Source organism: Lactuca sativa, chromosome 4 (assembly GCF_002870075.4).
Source record: "Lactuca sativa cultivar Salinas chromosome 4, Lsat_Salinas_v11, whole genome shotgun sequence".
NCBI lineage: Eukaryota > Viridiplantae > Streptophyta > Magnoliopsida > Asterales > Asteraceae > Lactuca > Lactuca sativa.
This window is the reverse complement of record NC_056626.2, coordinates 38,003,663-38,023,599: the sequence shown is the minus strand read 5'-3', so window position 1 is coordinate 38,023,599 and position 19,937 is coordinate 38,003,663. Positions and strand designations below refer to the sequence as shown.

Genomic DNA, 19,937 nt, shown 5'->3' with positions numbered 1-19,937 from the left:
TTTTAACTCATTTTACCAAGGGGCGTGATATTTCCACGATAGGTTTTCATACTTCTGCTGAAAAAATTAGGTATTGACAATTATACCCCTGATTATATTTTCATAAATATATAAGAAAAATATTTTTTTGTTTCCAAAATCCAAACGAAACCTCACCATCTGAACAGTTTCCTCCTTCATCCTCCATCGATGCTACTTGTTTAACGGTCGTCAAAGTGTATTTCTCCATGTCATCAGTATGGTAAGCGACACTGATTCTCTCTCTCTCTCTCTCTCTCTCTCTCTCTCTCTCTCTCTCTCTCTCTCAAAAGAGGTTGAATACCGCGAATTGAACAAGCTTGGTCCAGATATTGCCAAGTGAGAGTTTTTTAAGCTTTTGTTATACCTGCAACTAGCATCTGAAAGAAGACGCCGATGTTATCCCAAATTCCCAATTCCTAAAGTTATAATTTATTTAAGATCGAAAAAACCTTAAAAGAAAAACCCAAAATTGCATTTGTGCACTAAAAAGCATACATAAAACCTCATATCAGGCAACAATTTTCTTATTCTTGTTGCAAACATCATGTGGTTTCTCTAAAGTGGGCAAGTGATGTTACCCCCAATTGAGAATTGCTAATTTTTGCAGAAATCCCCAATTAGAGTTCACATTTCAACCATGAAATTAATTGCCAGAACAACAAAAATAGTGAAGTTCACAAGAGGCATTTGCACAGAGAATCTAATTAGACAACTTGTTATATTGTTATCATTCGAAACAAATTTCCAGAAGCAAGCGTATTCATTTGATTGCTCAGTTCATTTATTTGTGCGAGCGCAGAAGAAGGAAGATTTGTTGGTCTCACATTTTTTAGAAGCAAAGAAACTTTCTCTCTTAATTATCGATAAATTGAAATCAATGGCATAATTATCATTACATTGTTTTTTAGTGGAAGTATAAAAACCGTCAATGGAAATATCACGACCCTTTTACCAAGTATTGACTTAATAATATTCTTCATATTTAGTAACAACAAAATTATTCATCATTAACGTCCCCAATATCATTACTTAATGTTTATAAACACCTTTTCTGAAGGACATGTTTTTTTTCAAGTAAGCTCTACAAATTGTAATGATGTGTATAGATAACCTTGGATATTAAGAAGTCCAAAATCTACCTTATGCAGATGTGTTGTAGGTTTTCATTAAAGTTAGTGTGAGAACTCAATGAAGAAAGTTTACACATATAATCTTTTGATATGAGATAGAGTTCATAGGAAACTACCTTTTTTTTCCTCAATGAAGAAAGTTTACACATATAATTTTTTTTATAAGAAGTCTAATCTATTTTGTTCATCAATAAACAAATAACAAAGTGATTTATTGATGAACAATCTCTTCTCTCTATTAATAATTAAAAAAATTAGAAAAAAATAAGAAAGGGTCTCTCTCTCTCTCTCTCTCTCTCTCTCTCTCTCTCTCTCTATATATATATATATATATATATATATATATATATATATATATATATATATTAATAATTAAAAAAAATTAGAAAAAAAGAAGAAAAAATAGGCCTCCATTTCTTCGTTCTCCTTTCTTTCATTTCTATTTCTTGTTTTCCCTTTCTTTGATTTCTCTTTCCCTTCCCCTGTGTATTCCTCCCCTACAACCCATAAAAAAATATGAACTCAATTTGAAATGAACCATTGTCATCATTGTTATCCTCCACCTGAACTCAAAACCATAAGGAAGACAAGAGGGAGAAATGGACTCAAAATTCGAGTTTTTGAAGGTAGATCTAGATTATTCCTACGCCCCTACCCCTTCGTAGATTTGTTTCACTGGTAAGGATGACAAGAAGGTAGGTGGCGATTATTGATTGTGAAGAGAAAGTGAGAAATCAAGATCAAGATCGAGAGAGGGAAAGACGCTTGAGGTCGAGGGGATGTGTGTGTATGTATGTGTGTTCATATGTTGAGTTTGTTCTTAACACAAGTTTTGCAGATGTATGTCTTGGAGATGGATCTTTTACCAGGACACCTTTCACTCATCCTACAGCCGTCAAAAACAAATTGGACCTCACTGAAGTTTATCGTCATGTTATCCTTTTACAACTTCAGGTTGACGGAAATAATGAGTTAGACGAAGCCACTTCCCCTACACTGGGACGACCCGATGATTTTGAAGGCCCTGTACAGTTTAGTAAAAAATAGGCCCCAAAATTTTGAAGATCAAAGGGTTGCATGCTAATTTTATTTAACTTTCTTAACACATGTTTATTCATATTTGATGTAAGGATCCAACAGTTCATTTGATATTTCAATAAAGGAGTTTTTGGACACCACCAATGCTTTGACCATTTAGTTTCTCAAGTCTTAAGCATATGAAATTAGTCATTAATTTCGTATACAGGTTGGCCTCTAGAAGTTATACTTTTTCATTTTAATTGCAATATACATAAGTTCAAGTACCATTCAAAATAATACACATAAAAACTTGCTTCTATTTAAAACCTGTAAAAACATGAAAAGTACAATTGAAATAATAAAACTAAAACATGTTTTTAAGAACTTCTGATACTACAAATCTTTTTATTCTAAGTCCTTCAAAAAAACCTGTAAAAATCCAGATTAAATACTACATCAAAAAGATAATGACTTATATTATCATATACGAATCAAAAAGATAGAAAAAATAAAATTCTTTGTATCTTATGGTTTTTCGAAAACTCAAGCCGAATTGGAGCTTTGGGGATATGTTTTGCTTCTGATTTTCAAAAACTTAGAGTGTTAGATCTAGTAGGACATTGCGGCTTCTGATTCAGTGAAATGGGTCTAAATGGATCTGATTCTAGTGAAGAAAGAAGTAAGACAAAAGAAACTCAAAGCTTCTGATTTTAGGAATCAAACCCACAAGAAAGTCAAGAGTAAATTTACAGTTCAATAGATCCTAATTTTGGAGAAGAAAGAAGTAAGAACAAAAACATCAAAACCCAAATCTGATTTTAAACAAAAAAAAAATAGAATTGTTACGTACATTTGTCGATGATTGTAGACCCTTCAATAGTAGGCATGCGTTCAAGAATCGTTTTTCCCCCTCGATTTTTTGATTTGATTCGTTGTGTGCATCGGCATCTTCTATTTGGCCCCTTATGTTTTGGTGGGCTCTGTTCTTAAGCACCGGTTGAAATCCAATAGGGCCGGTCGTGCCCCTACGCCCCTCAACTCGTGCAATTCGATGAAATGTTTGACCAAGAAATGAAACCTAGTGGTGTCGGAGGTGGGTTTCAACGAGAAAGGGAGCGACATACCATGAGGATTGCAATGGTAGAAGCTAAGTCGAAAGCTGATGTTGACCCCACAGTTGATATGGGTTCAATACACACATACACACACTGAAAAATTAAAAGACACTCACACTCGATTTTGTTTTCTGGGTTTTAAAGGTAAGTTTTCTGGGTTCGATTTTTCTTATTGGGTTTCGACCATGGATCGATCTTGTGTCATTTTCAAAACTCAGTTAATTTGTTGTAGAGCTTTTTATAGTTGGAGATGGGTGTCAAAGATGATGAACTTAGTTGTGGAAATGTTGATGACGGAAAGTGTTTCAGTAGAAAAAATTAAGAGAGAGAGAGAGTTGGGCTCTATATTTTTAATTAATCATTTTAAAAAAATTAAGAGAGAGAGAGAGAGAGTTGGGCTCTATATTTTTAATTAATAACATTTTAAATTAAATATTAAAACCATAAAAGGTATATCACAAGTGCATTTTAGTCTTTTTTTTTTTTTTTTTTCTTTTTTTTATAGTTTTGAAGGATCAAAATCATTAAAAACATTGTAAAATGAACCATCAATCATAAAAAACATTGTCAAATGAACCATCAATCCAAAAAATTAGGGTCTGAACTAAAACCCTGAAAAATTATATACCATAGGGATCATTTTTACAGTTTTGTCTGAATTGTAAAAAAAATTGTTCATAAAACCATCGGGAAAAAAAAAAGCAAAATTGTGAAAATACAAAATCCTAAAAAAATTACATTACTTTTTTTTTTTAAGAATATAGTAATTAATTAAAAAAAACGAATTTCATAAAAGAAAAGTTGGGCTAAAACTATAAAAATGAGGAAAATATAAGGTGTATATTCAAAAAAAAAAGAAATAAAAATTTGAAGGAAGGCTAAAATCCTAAAACCCTTGCCAAAGGAAATAAAAATGACACAAAACACTATCCACTGAACCGGTTACTTTGTCTTATAGTTTGGCACATAATATTTATAAATATAATTTATCACATGCATTTTACCAAAACCCAAAGCACTATTCCACAGCCCCACGGTTTTTAATATGTAGGGTAAATTACACGAATGGTCCTTATGGTTTAAGTGGTTTAAGGTAATCTGTGTGTTTCCTCCTTAAATTTTTTTTAACTCGGACGGTTCTAATTATATATTTTTGTTACGCGTTTGGTCCTATTCAAGATAAAAAAAGTATATTACACTTATTAAATATTTTTTTACTTTTCTTTTACTCGTTTTATATTATTAACATATTAAAACAACAAATATATATTAAAAATTGCCATGAAATTGTCGGTTCCAAAAAAAGTGGTCGTATGACTCTTTCCCTTCTTCTTCACTTTGTCTCTTTTTCCACCTACATCGCGTCCACTACCTGCATCTCCTCCCACATGTCGGAAACATCTCTATAGCCACCATCGACTGCCAATTTTACCCCAGCATCCCCGTATCCTTCCCTTTCTTGCTATATATCTCCAACATTGAAGAACAACCCATAACCCTCTCCCTTTCTTGCCTTTTATCTATCGTCATCTCCTACGCCGCCGCCACCATCCTTCCTTCCTCTCGCCTTTTCACGGTCGCTTACATCTCCCCCTTGGTCAATTGCATCCTGAATTATGGTTTCTGTGAGCCTTAATTACTATCTCCTTGCTTCCATGGATTTGTTTAAGAGGTATTCTTGGAACTCCTCGTTGGAACTTATGAAGTATCCAATCGCCATAGAGTGCTTTCGTTAAAGCCCTTGCTCGAAACTTCCCTTAAGAAAAAAAAAATTCATATGTGGGTTTTAATTTGGTGCTGCTTTTTTCTTTAAATCAACCCCTCTTTCTTTCTCAAAGTTCGATCGACACCAAATATCTCAACTCCTCTCTAAGTCGATCACAGGTTTCTCCATGTTTCTCTCCACCACTCAAATTGATCTTGTTTTCCCTCTTTTTTTTTCTCACATTCAATCAACACTTTTGTATCTTCTTGAATCGATAACAGGTCTCCTTCCCCTTTCTATTTTTCTGTTCTGAATCGAAACTATAGGTTAATAGTAACACAAGAATAAGGGATCGATATGAAAGGGTCAATGGTGGTGGCAGGGTGAAAGATGGTGGAAAGGAAGGTGGTGAAGGTCTTCGATGATGGATGTTCAGTGGGTTCTGATTTGGCTAGATTCAATAAATGAAGGTGGTGCTAAGGTGGATGAAGGATGGTTAAGGAGGTTGAAATAAAAATGGAGAAAGGTTGTATTGGGTGATTAGTGGTAGTAGAGGGTGGCCGACGAAGGTGTTTATTGAGTGGAAGAATGGTGAAAATGATGGTGTTTTTGGGTGGTGAGGATGGTGGGTTCTCGATGGGAATGGTGGAGTTATAAGGTGAAGAATGATGGTACACGATGGATGTTTAAGAAAAGACTAGTTGGAAGCGACAAAGGGTAGGGTGGGCCCCTTTTGCATTATCTTTTATAAAAAAATAAAAAAATAATAAAAAGTAAAGTAAAAAATAAAATCAAAAGAGTAAAATTGTCTTTCTATATTGACCAGGGACCAGACGTGTAATAAAAGCAAACAAGAAGGACCGTTTGAGTCAAAAATTCTTTTTAGGGACCAACTACGCAAATTACCCAAACCAGAGAGACCATTCGTGTAATTTACCTTAATATGTATATAATATAGTTGGTAAAAGATGTCAATGAATCATACCGTGGTACAACTTATATGAAAGTCAAAAAAATATTTAAAAGATAATGACCAACTACGCAAATTATCCAAACCACAGAGACCTGTAATCCTTATACTAATAAAAGAGTAGCTCTTTTGTCATGTGTCATCATATTAGACATTTTAATTAATTTGTTGCCACTTGTCAATCTATTAGTTTTCCATTTTAAATTTATTAGATCTCCTCATTAATGTGATTCTATTTTAAATTTTAAATTTTAAATTATTGTTTTCATTAATTCACAAATAAAAAATATATAATATATATTAAAAATTAATTTTATATATTTATTTGAATCAATGATTATAATTTCACATAACTAATAAAAATATATCTTAAATTAATAATTTATTTAAAATAACTTATTAATAATTTTGAGTTTTTACTATAGAAGTTTGATTAATTTTATAACTGTGGTTTCCACGGATTATAAACTAGTTTACCCTAATATATATATATATATATATATATATATATATATATATATATATATATATATATATATATATATATATATATATATAGTTGGTAAAAGATGTCAATGAATCATTCGTCGTACAACTTATATGAAAGTCAAAAAATATTTAAAAGATAATGACTATATATTTTGTATATATTTTGTTACTTAACTATTTTTTATGCTCTATTAACCTTTAAATTTGTTTTATTTTTTGTTTAAAACGTACCATTATGACAGGTAATAAAAGGTTTTTCCGATTTCCGGCAAACTATGAATATTCCGGTCATCTTCTCCGGTAAAACATGATTTTTCGGGCCAATGAAGTTCTTGAAGGACATTTTTTTTTCTAGATTTCTTTGGGTTCTAAGATCTGAAGCATTAACATAAACACATTTCTGAAGTTGAAATGCTCGATTCATCATCTTTTTGCTTCCAATGCTCGATTTTCTTCTTCTTGATTTTCCAGATCTACAAATTGATAATATGCATAAATGAAGTTAAAACCTTGAAATGAGTTCGTTTTGGTATTGTTTTGTAGGAGAAGGTTCGTTGGCACGAGTGCAAATCTGAAGTTGAAATGCTCAATTCATCATGTTGGTTTCGTTTTTGCTTCATGTTCTTCAAACAACTTTCATGGCAGCTTCGAGTTCAAGCTGTTCCTCATCTTTGAGAATCAGGCTTTCAATTTTCAGGAATGCAAATATGAAGGAATGCAAACCGATTTCCAGTCCATGGCTGTTCATCATCTTCGTGAATCCGGTTTTCCATGGCAACTTCGAGTTTTCAATTTTTAGGAATGCAAACCGATTTCAAGATTTTCAATCCACGAACAAGATACACGAACCTAGGGTTTTCAATTTTCAGGAATGCAAATCTGAAGGAGGAAATTGATTTCAGGATTACAAATCTGAAGGAAAAAATCATGGGTTCATATTTTAGCTTTGAAATTCAAAGATTTTTTTGCTCAAGAACACCATTTTTTCAGATTTTTATTCTAAGATCTGTGAGTGTATCTAAACCTCAATTTATGGGTTTGTTTTAGAGAATACACAAAATATAAGAAAGAGAGAGAAAGATAGAAACAAGAAATCTGAAAAATGTGTCAAGAACCCATCTCGCTGGAAAATCTATTTTGGTCAGAGAAGATGAACGAAAAATCATACTTGATCGGAAAGACGTCGAAAACCAAAAAAAAACCCTCTATTACAGGTCATAATGATATATTTTAAACGAAAAAATAAGTTTAATGGTTAATAGTGCACGAAAAAAAGTTAAGTAACTAAATATGTACAAAGTGTATATTTGATTACCCTTTCAGATCATTATCCCAATATTATTTAGGCCACAAAGTGCTACAATTCGGTCCAAAAACTGAAACCCAGTTTAGGACCCGAAACTGGCATACCTCAAACCAGGACCGACACACCCTAAAACAATCTGGTTTTCGGTTAAGGATATTCAAGAATTCTGGGTTTCAAGTTTTCGGTTTTCGAGTCGGTTTGGTCTGGGTGCAGCCCTTTGCGCATTCCTATTTACTTTTATTGATACTTCATTATTTCTTGTGTTTATCTGATTTCAAACAAAAAATAAAATTTCTCAATAAATCCAAAATAAGTTATTTTGAATTACTTCAAATTGACACATTAAATATACATTGCAAGATCGGTTATACATAATATTTCAACAATGAAGTTGTTTTATTGGGCTCAAAATTGAAAATATACGATCCATCCATTTCATATAGTAATTACTAAAAAAAAAAAATTCATATTAGATTTCTAAGATATGTGATTGTGTATCTAAACCTTGATTTACAGGTTTGTTTTAGAGAATATACAAAAGATAAGAAAGAGAGAAAAAAGAAATCTAAAAAATGTGTCAAGAACCTATCTCGCCAGTAAATTTATTTTGCCCAGAGAAGATGAATGGAAAAATCATACTTGACCTGACGAATCATACTTGGTTGGAAAAGACTCCGGAAACCGGAAAAACCATCTATTACCGGTCATAATGTTATATTTAAAAAAAAAAAAAAAAACAAGTTTAATAGTTAACAATGCACAGAAAAAAAGTGAAGTGACCAAATATATACAAAGGGTATAGTTGGTTACCCTCTCAGGTCATTATCCCAGTATTTAATTTGGCCAAAAAATGCTACAATTCGGTCCAAAAACCGAAACCCGGTTTAGAACCCGAAATCGGCATACCTGAAACCAGGACCCGCACATCCTAAAATGATATGGTTTTCAGTTAAGGATATTCAAGAATTTTAAGTTTCAAGTTTTCGGTCTTCGGGTCGATTTGGTCTAGGTCCAGCCCATTGCTCATTCTAGTTATTTTTATTCATACTTCATTATTTCTTGTGTTTATCTGATTTCATAAATTTCAAACAAAAAATAAATTCTCAATAAATCCAAAATAGTTCATTTTGAATTACTTCAAACCAACACATTATATATACATTGGTAGGTTGGTTATATATAATATCTCAACAATGAATTTGTTTTATTGGACTCAAAATTGAAAACATATGATCCATCCATTTCATATAGTAATTAATAAAATTTGTACACATCAATCAACTAAAATATAGTTACAAGAAGTTGGTTTCACCAACATGTAGTCGAATACTTACAAGAATGATATATCTTTAAATAATTACCTCACTAATATGCCAATTACAATCATTTAATTTCAGAATCAAAGTTGGTGGGCAGAAAAAAACATATCTCAAGGATTTTATGTTACAAAAATATATGCTACTATCTCTTGCTTTTGTACTTATATGTATGTATGTATATCCAAATATATCAATCAAAGAGAGATGATTTCGACATTTTGGGGTTGAAAAAATAAGGAGACCAACCTAGCAAAGTGGAAACACAATGCAAATATACCCAAAATAATCCTCTCACTTTCATGGGGTCATTTTATTTTTAATATGGAAGCTTAGCCGACCGGAATGACTTGAATACTCATCATCGGAATGGAATTCTAAACTAGCTCTGGTCCGACGTCCAAACCTCTCTGATAAACAAAAGCTCTGGTACCTCAATCGTGAAACTTTAACTTCAGCAGAGAACATAGCTTTCACGGGCCTATGATCTGACAATGGGGTTTCACTTCTTGTGTATAGAAGTTGCTTTAATCCCTCACCCGTCCAAATTATCCTATCACACCTATACACAAGATAGATCCTTAATCAATGGATGCAAATTAGTATGACCAACACATTTTGCCATAAAAGAAAGTCATTTTTGTAATGTGATATCAAGAAATTTGAGAACGATTTCTTTTTTTTCTTTTTTTTGCACGAATAGAGAAATCGATATTACATAAAATTAAAGAGAAAAAGTACCATGCAGGAGCACGTTTCTTTTTGCTTTTAGTTCCAAGATGACCACAACCATAGTATTCACCAGAAGTCGGATGGTACTTGTAGGTAGGAGCAAAATTAATCGTTCCTTCATGCCAAGCTTCAAAAGCTTGACCATCCATGAGCTCCATTCGAAGCTTCAATTATTCAATCACATTCAAAATAAATTTGGTTATTTGTTTGTACTTGGCTTTCTAACCTAAAGAATTCTTATATATTTGATGTTAAAGACGATTCATTTAACTATTAAACGTCAAATTAAAATAGACTTAATTTGATCATGCTAAGTGAATTAAGGTATGTGATAATGTCGTTCCTCGAGTTACCTGATCATTCTCAAGCAGCGTATTCCAATCCTTCCTATTTACGAGCAATCTTGTCTCTCTCTCTGGTAAGGAAATCCGGTAATTTAGGTCTCCAAGCAACACGACCCGACTGCATTGTTGGAATTTTATATAAACATTAAAACAGTACAATGAACACATAAAGAAAACAAACATGATAAAACTTGCAACGCCCAGGTTAAGAAAAATATTTTTCAATAGAAATAAAATAAAATAATTTTATGTAAACCATCAATACCTTCATTTATTCGTAAATTCGTAAATAGACTAATAAAGAAATTATGAACATATAAGAATAAAAAGAATGTTCAAAAAAGTAATTTCTTAATGAGACTTAATTAAAAATTAAAGTTGTTTCTATTATGAAATTTTGAACATCAAAGTATTTATAAAATTATATCTTTAATATTTTTAAATTACAAAAACATTTCAACATTTTTAACTTTTAGACGCCGGTTAAGAAGTAAAAATATAAATTGCATTTCAAAACTTTTGAGAATGTTTCTTTTTGGTATTTTGAATGTATGTAAAATGCATTGATATAGATGGTTTATTTTATACTCACATTAGATGGTTTATTATGATTTTTTTCGTTATTTGGAACAATGTAAAAGCATGTTAGATTTTTTTAATATTTGTTGAATTTAATTTATTTTTTTTTAATTTTAATCGAGCCGATCGAGCTCGATAGCATCGAGTATTAAGTGATCATTCAAGTAGTCTAAGTTTCAACTTTACACTCGAGGCGAGTTCGAGTCTAGCTTCAAGCTCGAGTAACTTAGACAAGTCAAGGTTCGAGCTTAGCACTACTCTGCTCGAACCAACTCGTTTACAGTCCTATAGAAGACATAGACAATGAATTAAATATTAACTAAATTGCGAAAGAATTTTCAAATCGTAAAAGAATGACCCATTAATTAATCCTAGGAACGTTTCTTAATTATAAATTACTAATATAATAATATTAATATCAAAGTTAATTACACATATTTTATTAGCTGAAGATACCAAAGAAAAGAAACAAATCAAGAAATCATCTCTCTGGGGCGGTTTAATATTTAATTAAGTTAATAATTGACCACTACCTTTGGCTTATTGACAACAACTAATCCATAGGGAAAACATAACTTTTTAGAAGTCGTAAAATATTATATTATTTAGAATTAGAATATGAACAAATTAACATCTTGTATTGAAATATGAAATATTTGATAATTTATTAGACAAGTTAAGGATGAGCTTTGAAGTTGACCAATAAACTGAACCAACCAAACAATTTTATAGGAATTGCTAGTAGTAGGTTTTCATGATTCTCTCAAAGTCAATTAATTAGGCAATCACATACTTTAATTAATGTTAATTAATTAATTAAATGTGAATATAGCAAAAAATTGTTAATCGTTTTCTTTAAATTATATTTTTCAACAAGAAGTTCGATTGTTTGTTGAGACTTTACCATGCATAATGTGATTATTTAATGTATTTACCACACTAACGAAAAATGACAAGTTGCTTTTAACATATGCAAAAGAAAATTCAAAATTTGAGACGTGCATTGAGATTGAAAAAGACGATGAAAAAAAAAAACAAAGCAGAGATATGTTGCGATGACAAGGATAATTAGGATGATGAAACCAAAACTGATAGTGAAACCAATTTCTGCTTCATCATCGTTTCTCAATATCAAAATTGTTCTTGTGATTCCTGTTGGTGATTTTAGTATCATTGGTTCATTTTATGTAATGAGATTTATACATGTTTTAAAGAGGATTATATCCTAGTTTTAATACAAGATTAGTGATGCGGAGTGCACACTTGTATTAGTCTTGATTAACGTCGATACGACCACAAGGGCGGGGGTCAAGTGGGCAGCGCCCCTTGGCGGGTCTATTCAGCGGGTTAGGAAAAATTATGAAATTAATAGAGGGATCCTAATAGAAATTATTGAATTTCGAGGGTCTAAATGTAACTTTGTGTGGTTATCAACTGACAACCTCCTTATCCAAATACAATTGAAATATCAAAAATAGGAGATCAAAACTCGCTTTCTTGCTTTTGAAACGTATGTAATTGACACAACATATATATATATATATATATATATATATATATATATATATATATATATATATATATATATATATATATATATATATATATATATATATAAGGAAGAGGTATATGGAAAATTAATGATTAAGGCAACACATATTTGAACCAATGAAAACATGACAACACATCACTTCCACAATAACTTCCACAATACATTACTTGCGAAGAAAGAAATAGACACGTGTCATTTGATTATTGGTTCCGGTAGATGTTGCCCTAGTTATTTGTTTTCCATAACATATTTGAACCAATGAAAACATGACAACACATCACTTCCACAATAACTTCCACAATACATTACTTGCGAAGAAAGAAATGGACACGTGTCATTTGATTATTGGTTCCGGTAGATGTTGTCCTAGTTATTTGTTTTCCATAGAACTCAATCCTATATATATATATATATATATATATATATATATATATATATATATATATATATATATATATATATATATATATAAAGTTTTTGGGAATGTCTGAAATAACTAAATGGACGGAAAGTCTGATAGAAATTGACTCTTTAAAATTACGCGTTTAATCCCTAACTTTTATTTTGCATTCGGACCATCCCTATAGTTTCTTTTTGTTACGCTTTTCGTTCCTACTAGACATAAAAAGACTATTATATCCTTACTATTTTTTATTTATATTTATAAAACTCTTAGAGATTATTAAAAGTATTTTATAGATTGTTAAAAAGGTTGGGCTCCACACATCCCCACCACCCCAGTCTACCCATTCCCCTCTGTAACTTGAAGCTATCGATCGTAGTTTAAGGCTTCAAGATATACCTCTCTCCCTCTGAACTCCACCTTAAATCAACAATCTTCACCTCAACTCTCCATCGGAGCCTTCTCCTCCTGAAAGTCGCAGCCTCCATCAGCCACATGTGAACAGCTCCTCCAGATGACTCATGACTGTAACCTTAATGCCTGAAACCTGAAACTGTAAAGATGTTGGAAACCTGCAACCCTAATGCCTCCGGAAACCTGCAACTGTAAAGCCACCGAAAACCTGTAACTCCATTGTTCTTCTCCACTTTCACATGTTCCCATCTAATCCCATTTCTTCTTGTTACGTTGATCTTGTGGATTTCACCTGGAAAAATCGATTTCATCATCTAGAAAATTGGTCTTTGATTTATGGGATATTTGGTGAGGTGTTTTATTTTCAGATTAATCCCGATGTGTTTAATCTGGCGACGTCATCGATTTCAAATACAAGAATTTGACTTCATTTGTTTTTCGATTTGATTTTTGGAATTTCATCACCGATTTTAGGTTAGGTTTAGATTTTAGGTTATGATTTTCGGATTTGATTTTGGTTTCCGTTTATGTTCTGATTTTACAGTTTCAGGATTTGACTTTGTCTAGGTTTTAATTTTAGAATTTTATCTTGGTTTGATTTTGATTTATGTGTTTTGATCATGGTTTTGGTTTGATTTTGATTTGGTCAGGGTGATGATCAATTGTGGTTACAGGAAGTGAATGCTAATTATTGTCGGAGGTAAACATGGTGGTTGTTGGATGTAAATGGGGTGTCACCTGATGAAATCGATGATGTGGGCGGGCTGAATAGGCGGGTGGTGGTGTTGCCGGAATAGGTGGATGGTGGTGTTGGTTATCGGAGGTGATGGATGAGGGGTTGGCAGCTCGTGGCTAGTGGTCATCGGTGGTGTTTCCTGGTAGCTGGTGGGTTTTTGATGTTAGTAGGTGGTAGTGATGGTGATGGTGGGACCTACTATATTAATACATCTTTTAATAATTAATAAATATAAAGGGTATTATAGTTTTTTATGTTTACGAGAGACCAACAACGCAACAAAATAAAACACTAAGGATGGTCCGAGTGCAAAATAAAAGTTAGGGACAAACGCACAATTTTAACCAAACTATAGGGACGATTTCAATAATTAGTTTTATTTTAAATGTTAAAGTAAGATCCTTTTGTTTCTTCCTTTGTAATTTATTTCTTATATAAGATAAAGTAAATTCTCTGATCTTTATATAATAAACGTTACACTAAGATCCTTTTGTTTCTTCATCTGTAATATATCCTGTAAATACTTGCAAAAAGGACAGTACTAATTAGATCTTATAAAGGTTGTTTTATATCATCTGCCGACTGCATTGATAACGACAACAGACATAAACATCAAAGTTCAATATACTCAGGACCAGTTGAATTATTTTATGTGATCACATTCTTGTTATCTGTTTTTTAATTGGAAATCATTTTGGTAAATTAATCGACAAGTTGGTTTAAACTAGAAGCAAATATGATTGGTTGGTGTCTTCGCATACTGAAAGCAACTTATATATAACTTAATCAAAAAAGTATTGTTTTTCTATTATAAAAAATGAGTGGTCTTAATTTCGTTTTGAGTTTAATTACCTGGTTCTATATATGATTCCTAATCATGTATTTTATAATTAAGTGTATTCCTAATTTCTTTTTGGTTTCTTAAAACAAAGATTTTCTTAGAAAAACGAAATTCGATGTTCAAAACGTTTACTTCTTTGATTGAAAACGTACTCATGGTCAAGAATCTTCTTGGGCAGGTCAAGTGAAGGTCCCATGGCAGTTGGAAAACTCGTCCTCGACAAGATCTCCGCAGCATCGGAGTTTCTGTTTTTCTCGTCTCCTTCTCTCCCTCCTGATGCTAGATGACTACATACAAAGCAGAAGCTTGTCTCATGGAACTGAAACCGAACTGAAACTGAACCCTGTAGGTAACATATATCACCAAGCCGAAAATATAAAACAAATAATCATGGATTAATTCAAGTCTCAAATTAGATGGATGGGTATTTTTTTTTATTGAATAACCTTACGGATCTCAATATAAATGATTTAGTAACAAAGATTTTGCATTTTTCAGTTATGAAAATCAGGATATGTCCATCTTCACATGAGAAACGTGCATGGTTAAACCTATTTTATGAGTAATGACAAAATATGCAAGTGTACGTAGGGTAGTAAGCATGATAAAGGAGTAAGAATGAAGCTCTTTTAGCCATGCTTAATGGCATGCTTGGGCCACCTGATCAGTATTTTTCCCGTGGAATTTGATGTGAAATTTATTCATAACTTGTGATAGAGAATTAATTAAATTCCATAAAATGACTTATGGGGTGATGTCTATGGAAAGCAAAAGAAAAATTACCTTATTCCCTAGGCATCCCATGATGCCACACCCTACGCAAGAGACATTAGGGTTTCGGAAGAATGGATGAAGATCACTGCGAACCCAAACCGATATCAGTATGCCAACCATTTGTTTGCTGATGAGACATCGAAACTCTTGTTGGATCATTCCACTCTCAATAATTGATTTGTTTCCTTTTCTTCCACGAAAGGATTTCCATTGCTTGTCTACCAAACTATCGTCATTGTATGATACGTTATGTGATTTCTTGTTTAGGCTTCTTCTGATCAATGAGTTCCATTTCATCGATATTTTCTTCTTATCTGATCCAAGAACATTAGAGGCTCTTAGAGGAACCACTTCTTGAAACCTTAAAAGCAGCATGCATAGATATTGGATTGTTAATCAGGGTATTGATTAGTTCCATATGTAAGACTGTTATATACAATATATATATATATATATATATATATATATATATATATATATATATATATATATAAAATCAAAATAAGTGTTTTAGTTGTAAAAAGAGAATACCCAAGTACATATATATCGCATGGAGTGTTGCATGTATCCAGCAAATCATCGATATTCAAATCTTCGGTAGGTGGAACACCGCCAACGTTCCATGTACTAACGAAGACCCTTTTAAAAATTTAACAACAAAAAGTAACATAATTAATTATACAACTCTCAATCAAAAAACACATTTACTTCAATTATACAATTTTATGTATATGTATCTTAATTACTTGAACTTTTGTGTGTCATCGTGGTCAGTAAAGATGATCTTCGGACTAGGGATGTTTTCAAGATCCAAAGTTGGAAGATTAAGAAAAGAATCTGTGTTTCCCGGAAAATCTGCAACGAAGTTGTTTGATCCCAGTGTTTTCCTTAATAGCTTGCTTGCTACCAATCGTGGCCATGTAACCTTAAATACAACATAATTAATGAATATATGTTATCTATGTAAATATATACATTTGCATGTTGAATTCGTGTGTGCATGAGAGAGAGAGAGAGAGAGAGAGAGAGAGAGAGAGAGAGAGAGAGAGAGAGAGAGAGAGAGAGAGAGAGAGAGAGAGAGAGAGAGAGAGAGAGAGAGAGAGAGAGAGAGAGAGAGAGAGAGAGAGAGAGAGACTCACTTCTCCTAGCATGGTTTGAAAGAAAATGGGAGTGATCTTCAAGACGAATTAAGGGAGAGAAGTATGGAAACCATCTCACAAAGAGAATATCCAACGAAATATAAAGAAAGAGAGAGAGTTATTTTTTTACTTTCATTTCTTGTTCAATATATTTTTTATTATTTTATAGAGGGAAGCAAGTTGGAACTATAAAAACAATAAAAATGACGTACAGGGTGATGTCTATGCATGGAAAAGACATAGGTTTGTAAACTTCTTTTACTTAACATGATATAATTAATTAACGTCAAATACCTCTTGATAAAAAAAATATGCTTAATGTAACCTAACAAAGTTATAGGTTTTGTTTTAAAATGTGGTTTTTGCTTTTCTTTTTTGTTTACTTAGGGTATGAATTTCGGCAAGGTCAGGGCCGAGTTCTCATCTGTAATAGAGGTGCAGCAACTTGCTAAGTGTTTCAGGATCTCTAGCAGACGATTGAGACGATGACGGAGATCACCGTCATGTTCAGGGAGAGGGCCTTTCTCATTCCGCAGTATGTGACGGACGAGGACATGAAAAATGTATGATATCATGAGATGTTGCGGAATGATATTCGCCAGTTTGTGAGCCGCTCCAGCTGTAAGATGCTAGAGGACATGATTGCTAGGGCTCGAGAGAGGGAGTTTGAATTTAGAGATGGAGAGAAAGAGGAAACCCGAGGGGGTTCAGACAAGGAGTGCAGACAAGAAGCCCAAGGTGTCAGATCACAGACCTAGGAGCCAGCAGGGCTGCAGCCGTTGTGGCAAATGCGGCAAGATGCACGATGGGATGTGCAAGGCAGGGAGTTCAGGCTGCTTTAAGTGCGGCCAGACTGGGCATATGAGCAGAGATTGTACAACTACTACCACTACCACAACTGTTTCAGACCTGATTTGTTTTCAGTGCAATCAAAGGGGACACAAGCGGTGTCAGTGCCCGAGTTTAGCAGCGGCAGGGCAGGTGGCAGCACCCGCTCCTACTACTTTGAGGATTACGGACGACCGTCAGTGCCGGGCAGAGGCGCCTGTGTCTAGGAGCAGGGCCTTTCAGTTAACAGCAGAGGAGGCACGAGCGACTCCCGACGTGGTGACGGGTAAGTATCTTCTCCTTATCTCTTCATTTATATTGATTATTTTTTATGTTTGTGTGTTTCATTATATGACCATTCCTTGTGAATGGTATATCTGCTATGGTATTATTTGATTCGGGGGCTACCCGATCTTTTGTGTAGCTCGTGCTCAGAAAGCGATTCGTAGGGGCTCCGAGGGAGCTAGATTGCCTACTTGATGTGGAGATAGCAGATGACAGGACCGTTAAGGTTGCGAGGGTTCACCGAGGTTGTACACTACAGTTGTTTGATAAGCAGTTTTCTGTGGATTTGGTCCCTATTCCCTTTAGAGGGAACTAGGTGATAGTTGGTATGGACTAGTTGAACCCCAATGGGGCAGTGATCGACTGCGAGCAGCTGCTAGTGAGGGTTCAGACTCCTAGTGGGGGAGGGAATTACTGATTTAGGGCGAGAGGTCATAGGGTGGACCGACTATGTGTTCAGCAGCGAAAGCGAGGCACTACCTTCAGCAGAGTTGCGTGGGTTACGTCGCGTATGTTATGGATACCCGGGACAAGGGTAGGACAACAGTGGATGATGTACTGGTACTGCGAGAGTACTCGAATGTATTTCCAGAGAATTTGCTTAGGATACCTCCCGAGAGACAACTCAACTTTAGGATTGACCTAGTCCCTTATGCGGATCCGATAGCCAAGGCACCATAACGGTTGGCTCCTCCCAATATGTAGGAGTTCTCTACGTAGTTACAGGAGCTGCTAGACAAGGGATTTATCAGACCGAACAGTTCTCTATGGCGAGCCCCAATCCTGTTTGTGAAGAAGAAGGACGGGTCACATCGCATGAGTATAGATTACGTGGAGTTGAATAAGGTAACGATGAAGAACCGTTATCCCCTCCTGAGGATTGATGATTTCTTTGACTAGCTACATGGCACATCTTTGTTCTCCATGATTGATCTGCGATCGGGTTATCACCAGATGCGAGTTAGGGATGAGGACATGTAGAAGACAGCTTTTAGGACTCGTTATGGTCACTATGAATTTGCGGTGATGTCGTTTGGGCTCACAGGGCTCCAGCCGCGTTTATGGACCTCATGAACCTCGTGTGCAGACAGATGCTGGATCGGTTTGTGATAGTCTACATCGATGATATCTTGGTCTATTCTAAGACTCAAAAGCAGTATGAGGAGCACCTGAGGGGGTGCTAGAGACACTGAGGAGGGAGAGACTTTTTGTAAAGTTCTCCAAGTATGAGTTCTGGTTGCGCGAGATACAATTTCTTGGGCACCTTGTCAAACACAAGGGTATTCTAGTCGATCCGGCCAAGATAGAGGCCGTGATGCAGTGGGAGATTCCGAGGTCTCCAACTGAGATTCGTAGTTTTCTGGGTCTAACAGGTTATTACCGGAGATTGATTTGGGACTTCTTCAAGATCGTTGTTCCCTTGACTCGACTGACCAATAAGTCGGTGACCTTCTGTTGGGGGCCTAAGAGCAGGTAGCATTCGAGACTCTCAGACAGTGGTTATGTGAGGCAATGATCCTGACTTTTCCGGAGGGAGTCGATGATTTCGTGGTGTACTATGACGCTTTGATCACAGGAATGGGAGCGGTATTGATGCAGCGAGGTCACGTGATAGCTTATGCTTCGAGGCAGTTGAAGCCCCATGAGTCTAACTATCCAAAACATGATTTAGAACTGGGGGATGTGGTTTTCACCCTCAAGATTTGGTGGCATTACTTCTATGGGGTCTGTTGTACCATTTACACGGACCACAAGAGTTTGAGGTACCTCATGGATCAGTCGAACCTTAACATGAGGCTGCGTCGGTGATTAGATGTGGTGAAGGATTACGACTGTGAGATCATTTACCACTCGGGCAAGGCCAATGTGGTGGCCGATGCCCTAAGCCGCAAGGAGGTAGCAACCCCGATTCTAGACATCTGTCTAAGAATAACAGTGATTACTCAATTTCTGGAGCAGATCAGAGAGGCGCAGGTTGAAGGCCTGAAGGAGGAGCACCGGAAGTGAGAACCGATCATAGGCCAGGTGGCCTCCTTTGATTATGACAGTTGTGGGCTGTTGACTTTGCCTGAGAGGGTCTAGGTACCGTACTGGGGCGGAGTACAGCAGATTCTGATGGATGAGGCCCACAAGTCCAGGTTCCCCATCCATCCCGAGGCGACAAAGATGTACAGAGATCTTCGTACTGATTACTGGTGGCCCTACATGAAGCGCGATGTAGTCTGGTACGTCGAGAGA

At 34.6% G+C, this 19,937-nt stretch overlaps 1 protein-coding gene and 1 long non-coding RNA gene across 2 annotated transcripts; both read right to left on the bottom strand.

The window, feature by feature from the left end:
- Positions 1-1,234: 1,234 nt before the first annotated feature.
- Positions 1,235-3,633, bottom strand: LOC111891972 (uncharacterized). The gene is made up of 2 exons (XR_002850403.3): positions 3,022-3,633; positions 1,235-2,600 (listed from the first exon to the last, which is right to left on the bottom strand). It is a non-coding gene; the product is annotated as an uncharacterized LOC111891972 (long non-coding RNA).
- A 5,342-nt stretch (positions 3,634-8,975) lies between these two features.
- On the bottom strand, positions 8,976-16,721 carry LOC111891969 (type IV inositol polyphosphate 5-phosphatase 9). Its single transcript, XM_023888031.3, has 8 exons — positions 16,587-16,721; positions 16,194-16,372; positions 15,979-16,086; positions 15,457-15,808; positions 14,826-15,016; positions 10,158-10,266; positions 9,814-9,968; positions 8,976-9,634 (listed from the first exon to the last, which is right to left on the bottom strand). Exons 1-8 carry the CDS (start codon positions 16,596-16,598, stop codon positions 9,373-9,375), a joined length of 1,368 nt encoding a protein of 455 aa, XP_023743799.1. The 5' UTR covers positions 16,599-16,721; the 3' UTR covers positions 8,976-9,372.
- Between the last annotated feature and the right edge of the window lie 3,216 nt (positions 16,722-19,937).

Coding starts and splice junctions, on each gene's coding strand:
- LOC111891969 (XM_023888031.3), bottom strand. Junction 15,809..15,978: donor TGCGATATATATGTACTTGG/GTATTCTCTTTT, acceptor GCTGCTTTTAAG/GTTTCAAGAAGTGGTTCCTC. Junction 9,635..9,813: donor AAGAAACGTGCTCCTGCATG/GTACTTTTTCTC, acceptor TCTTGTGTATAG/GTGTGATAGGATAATTTGGA.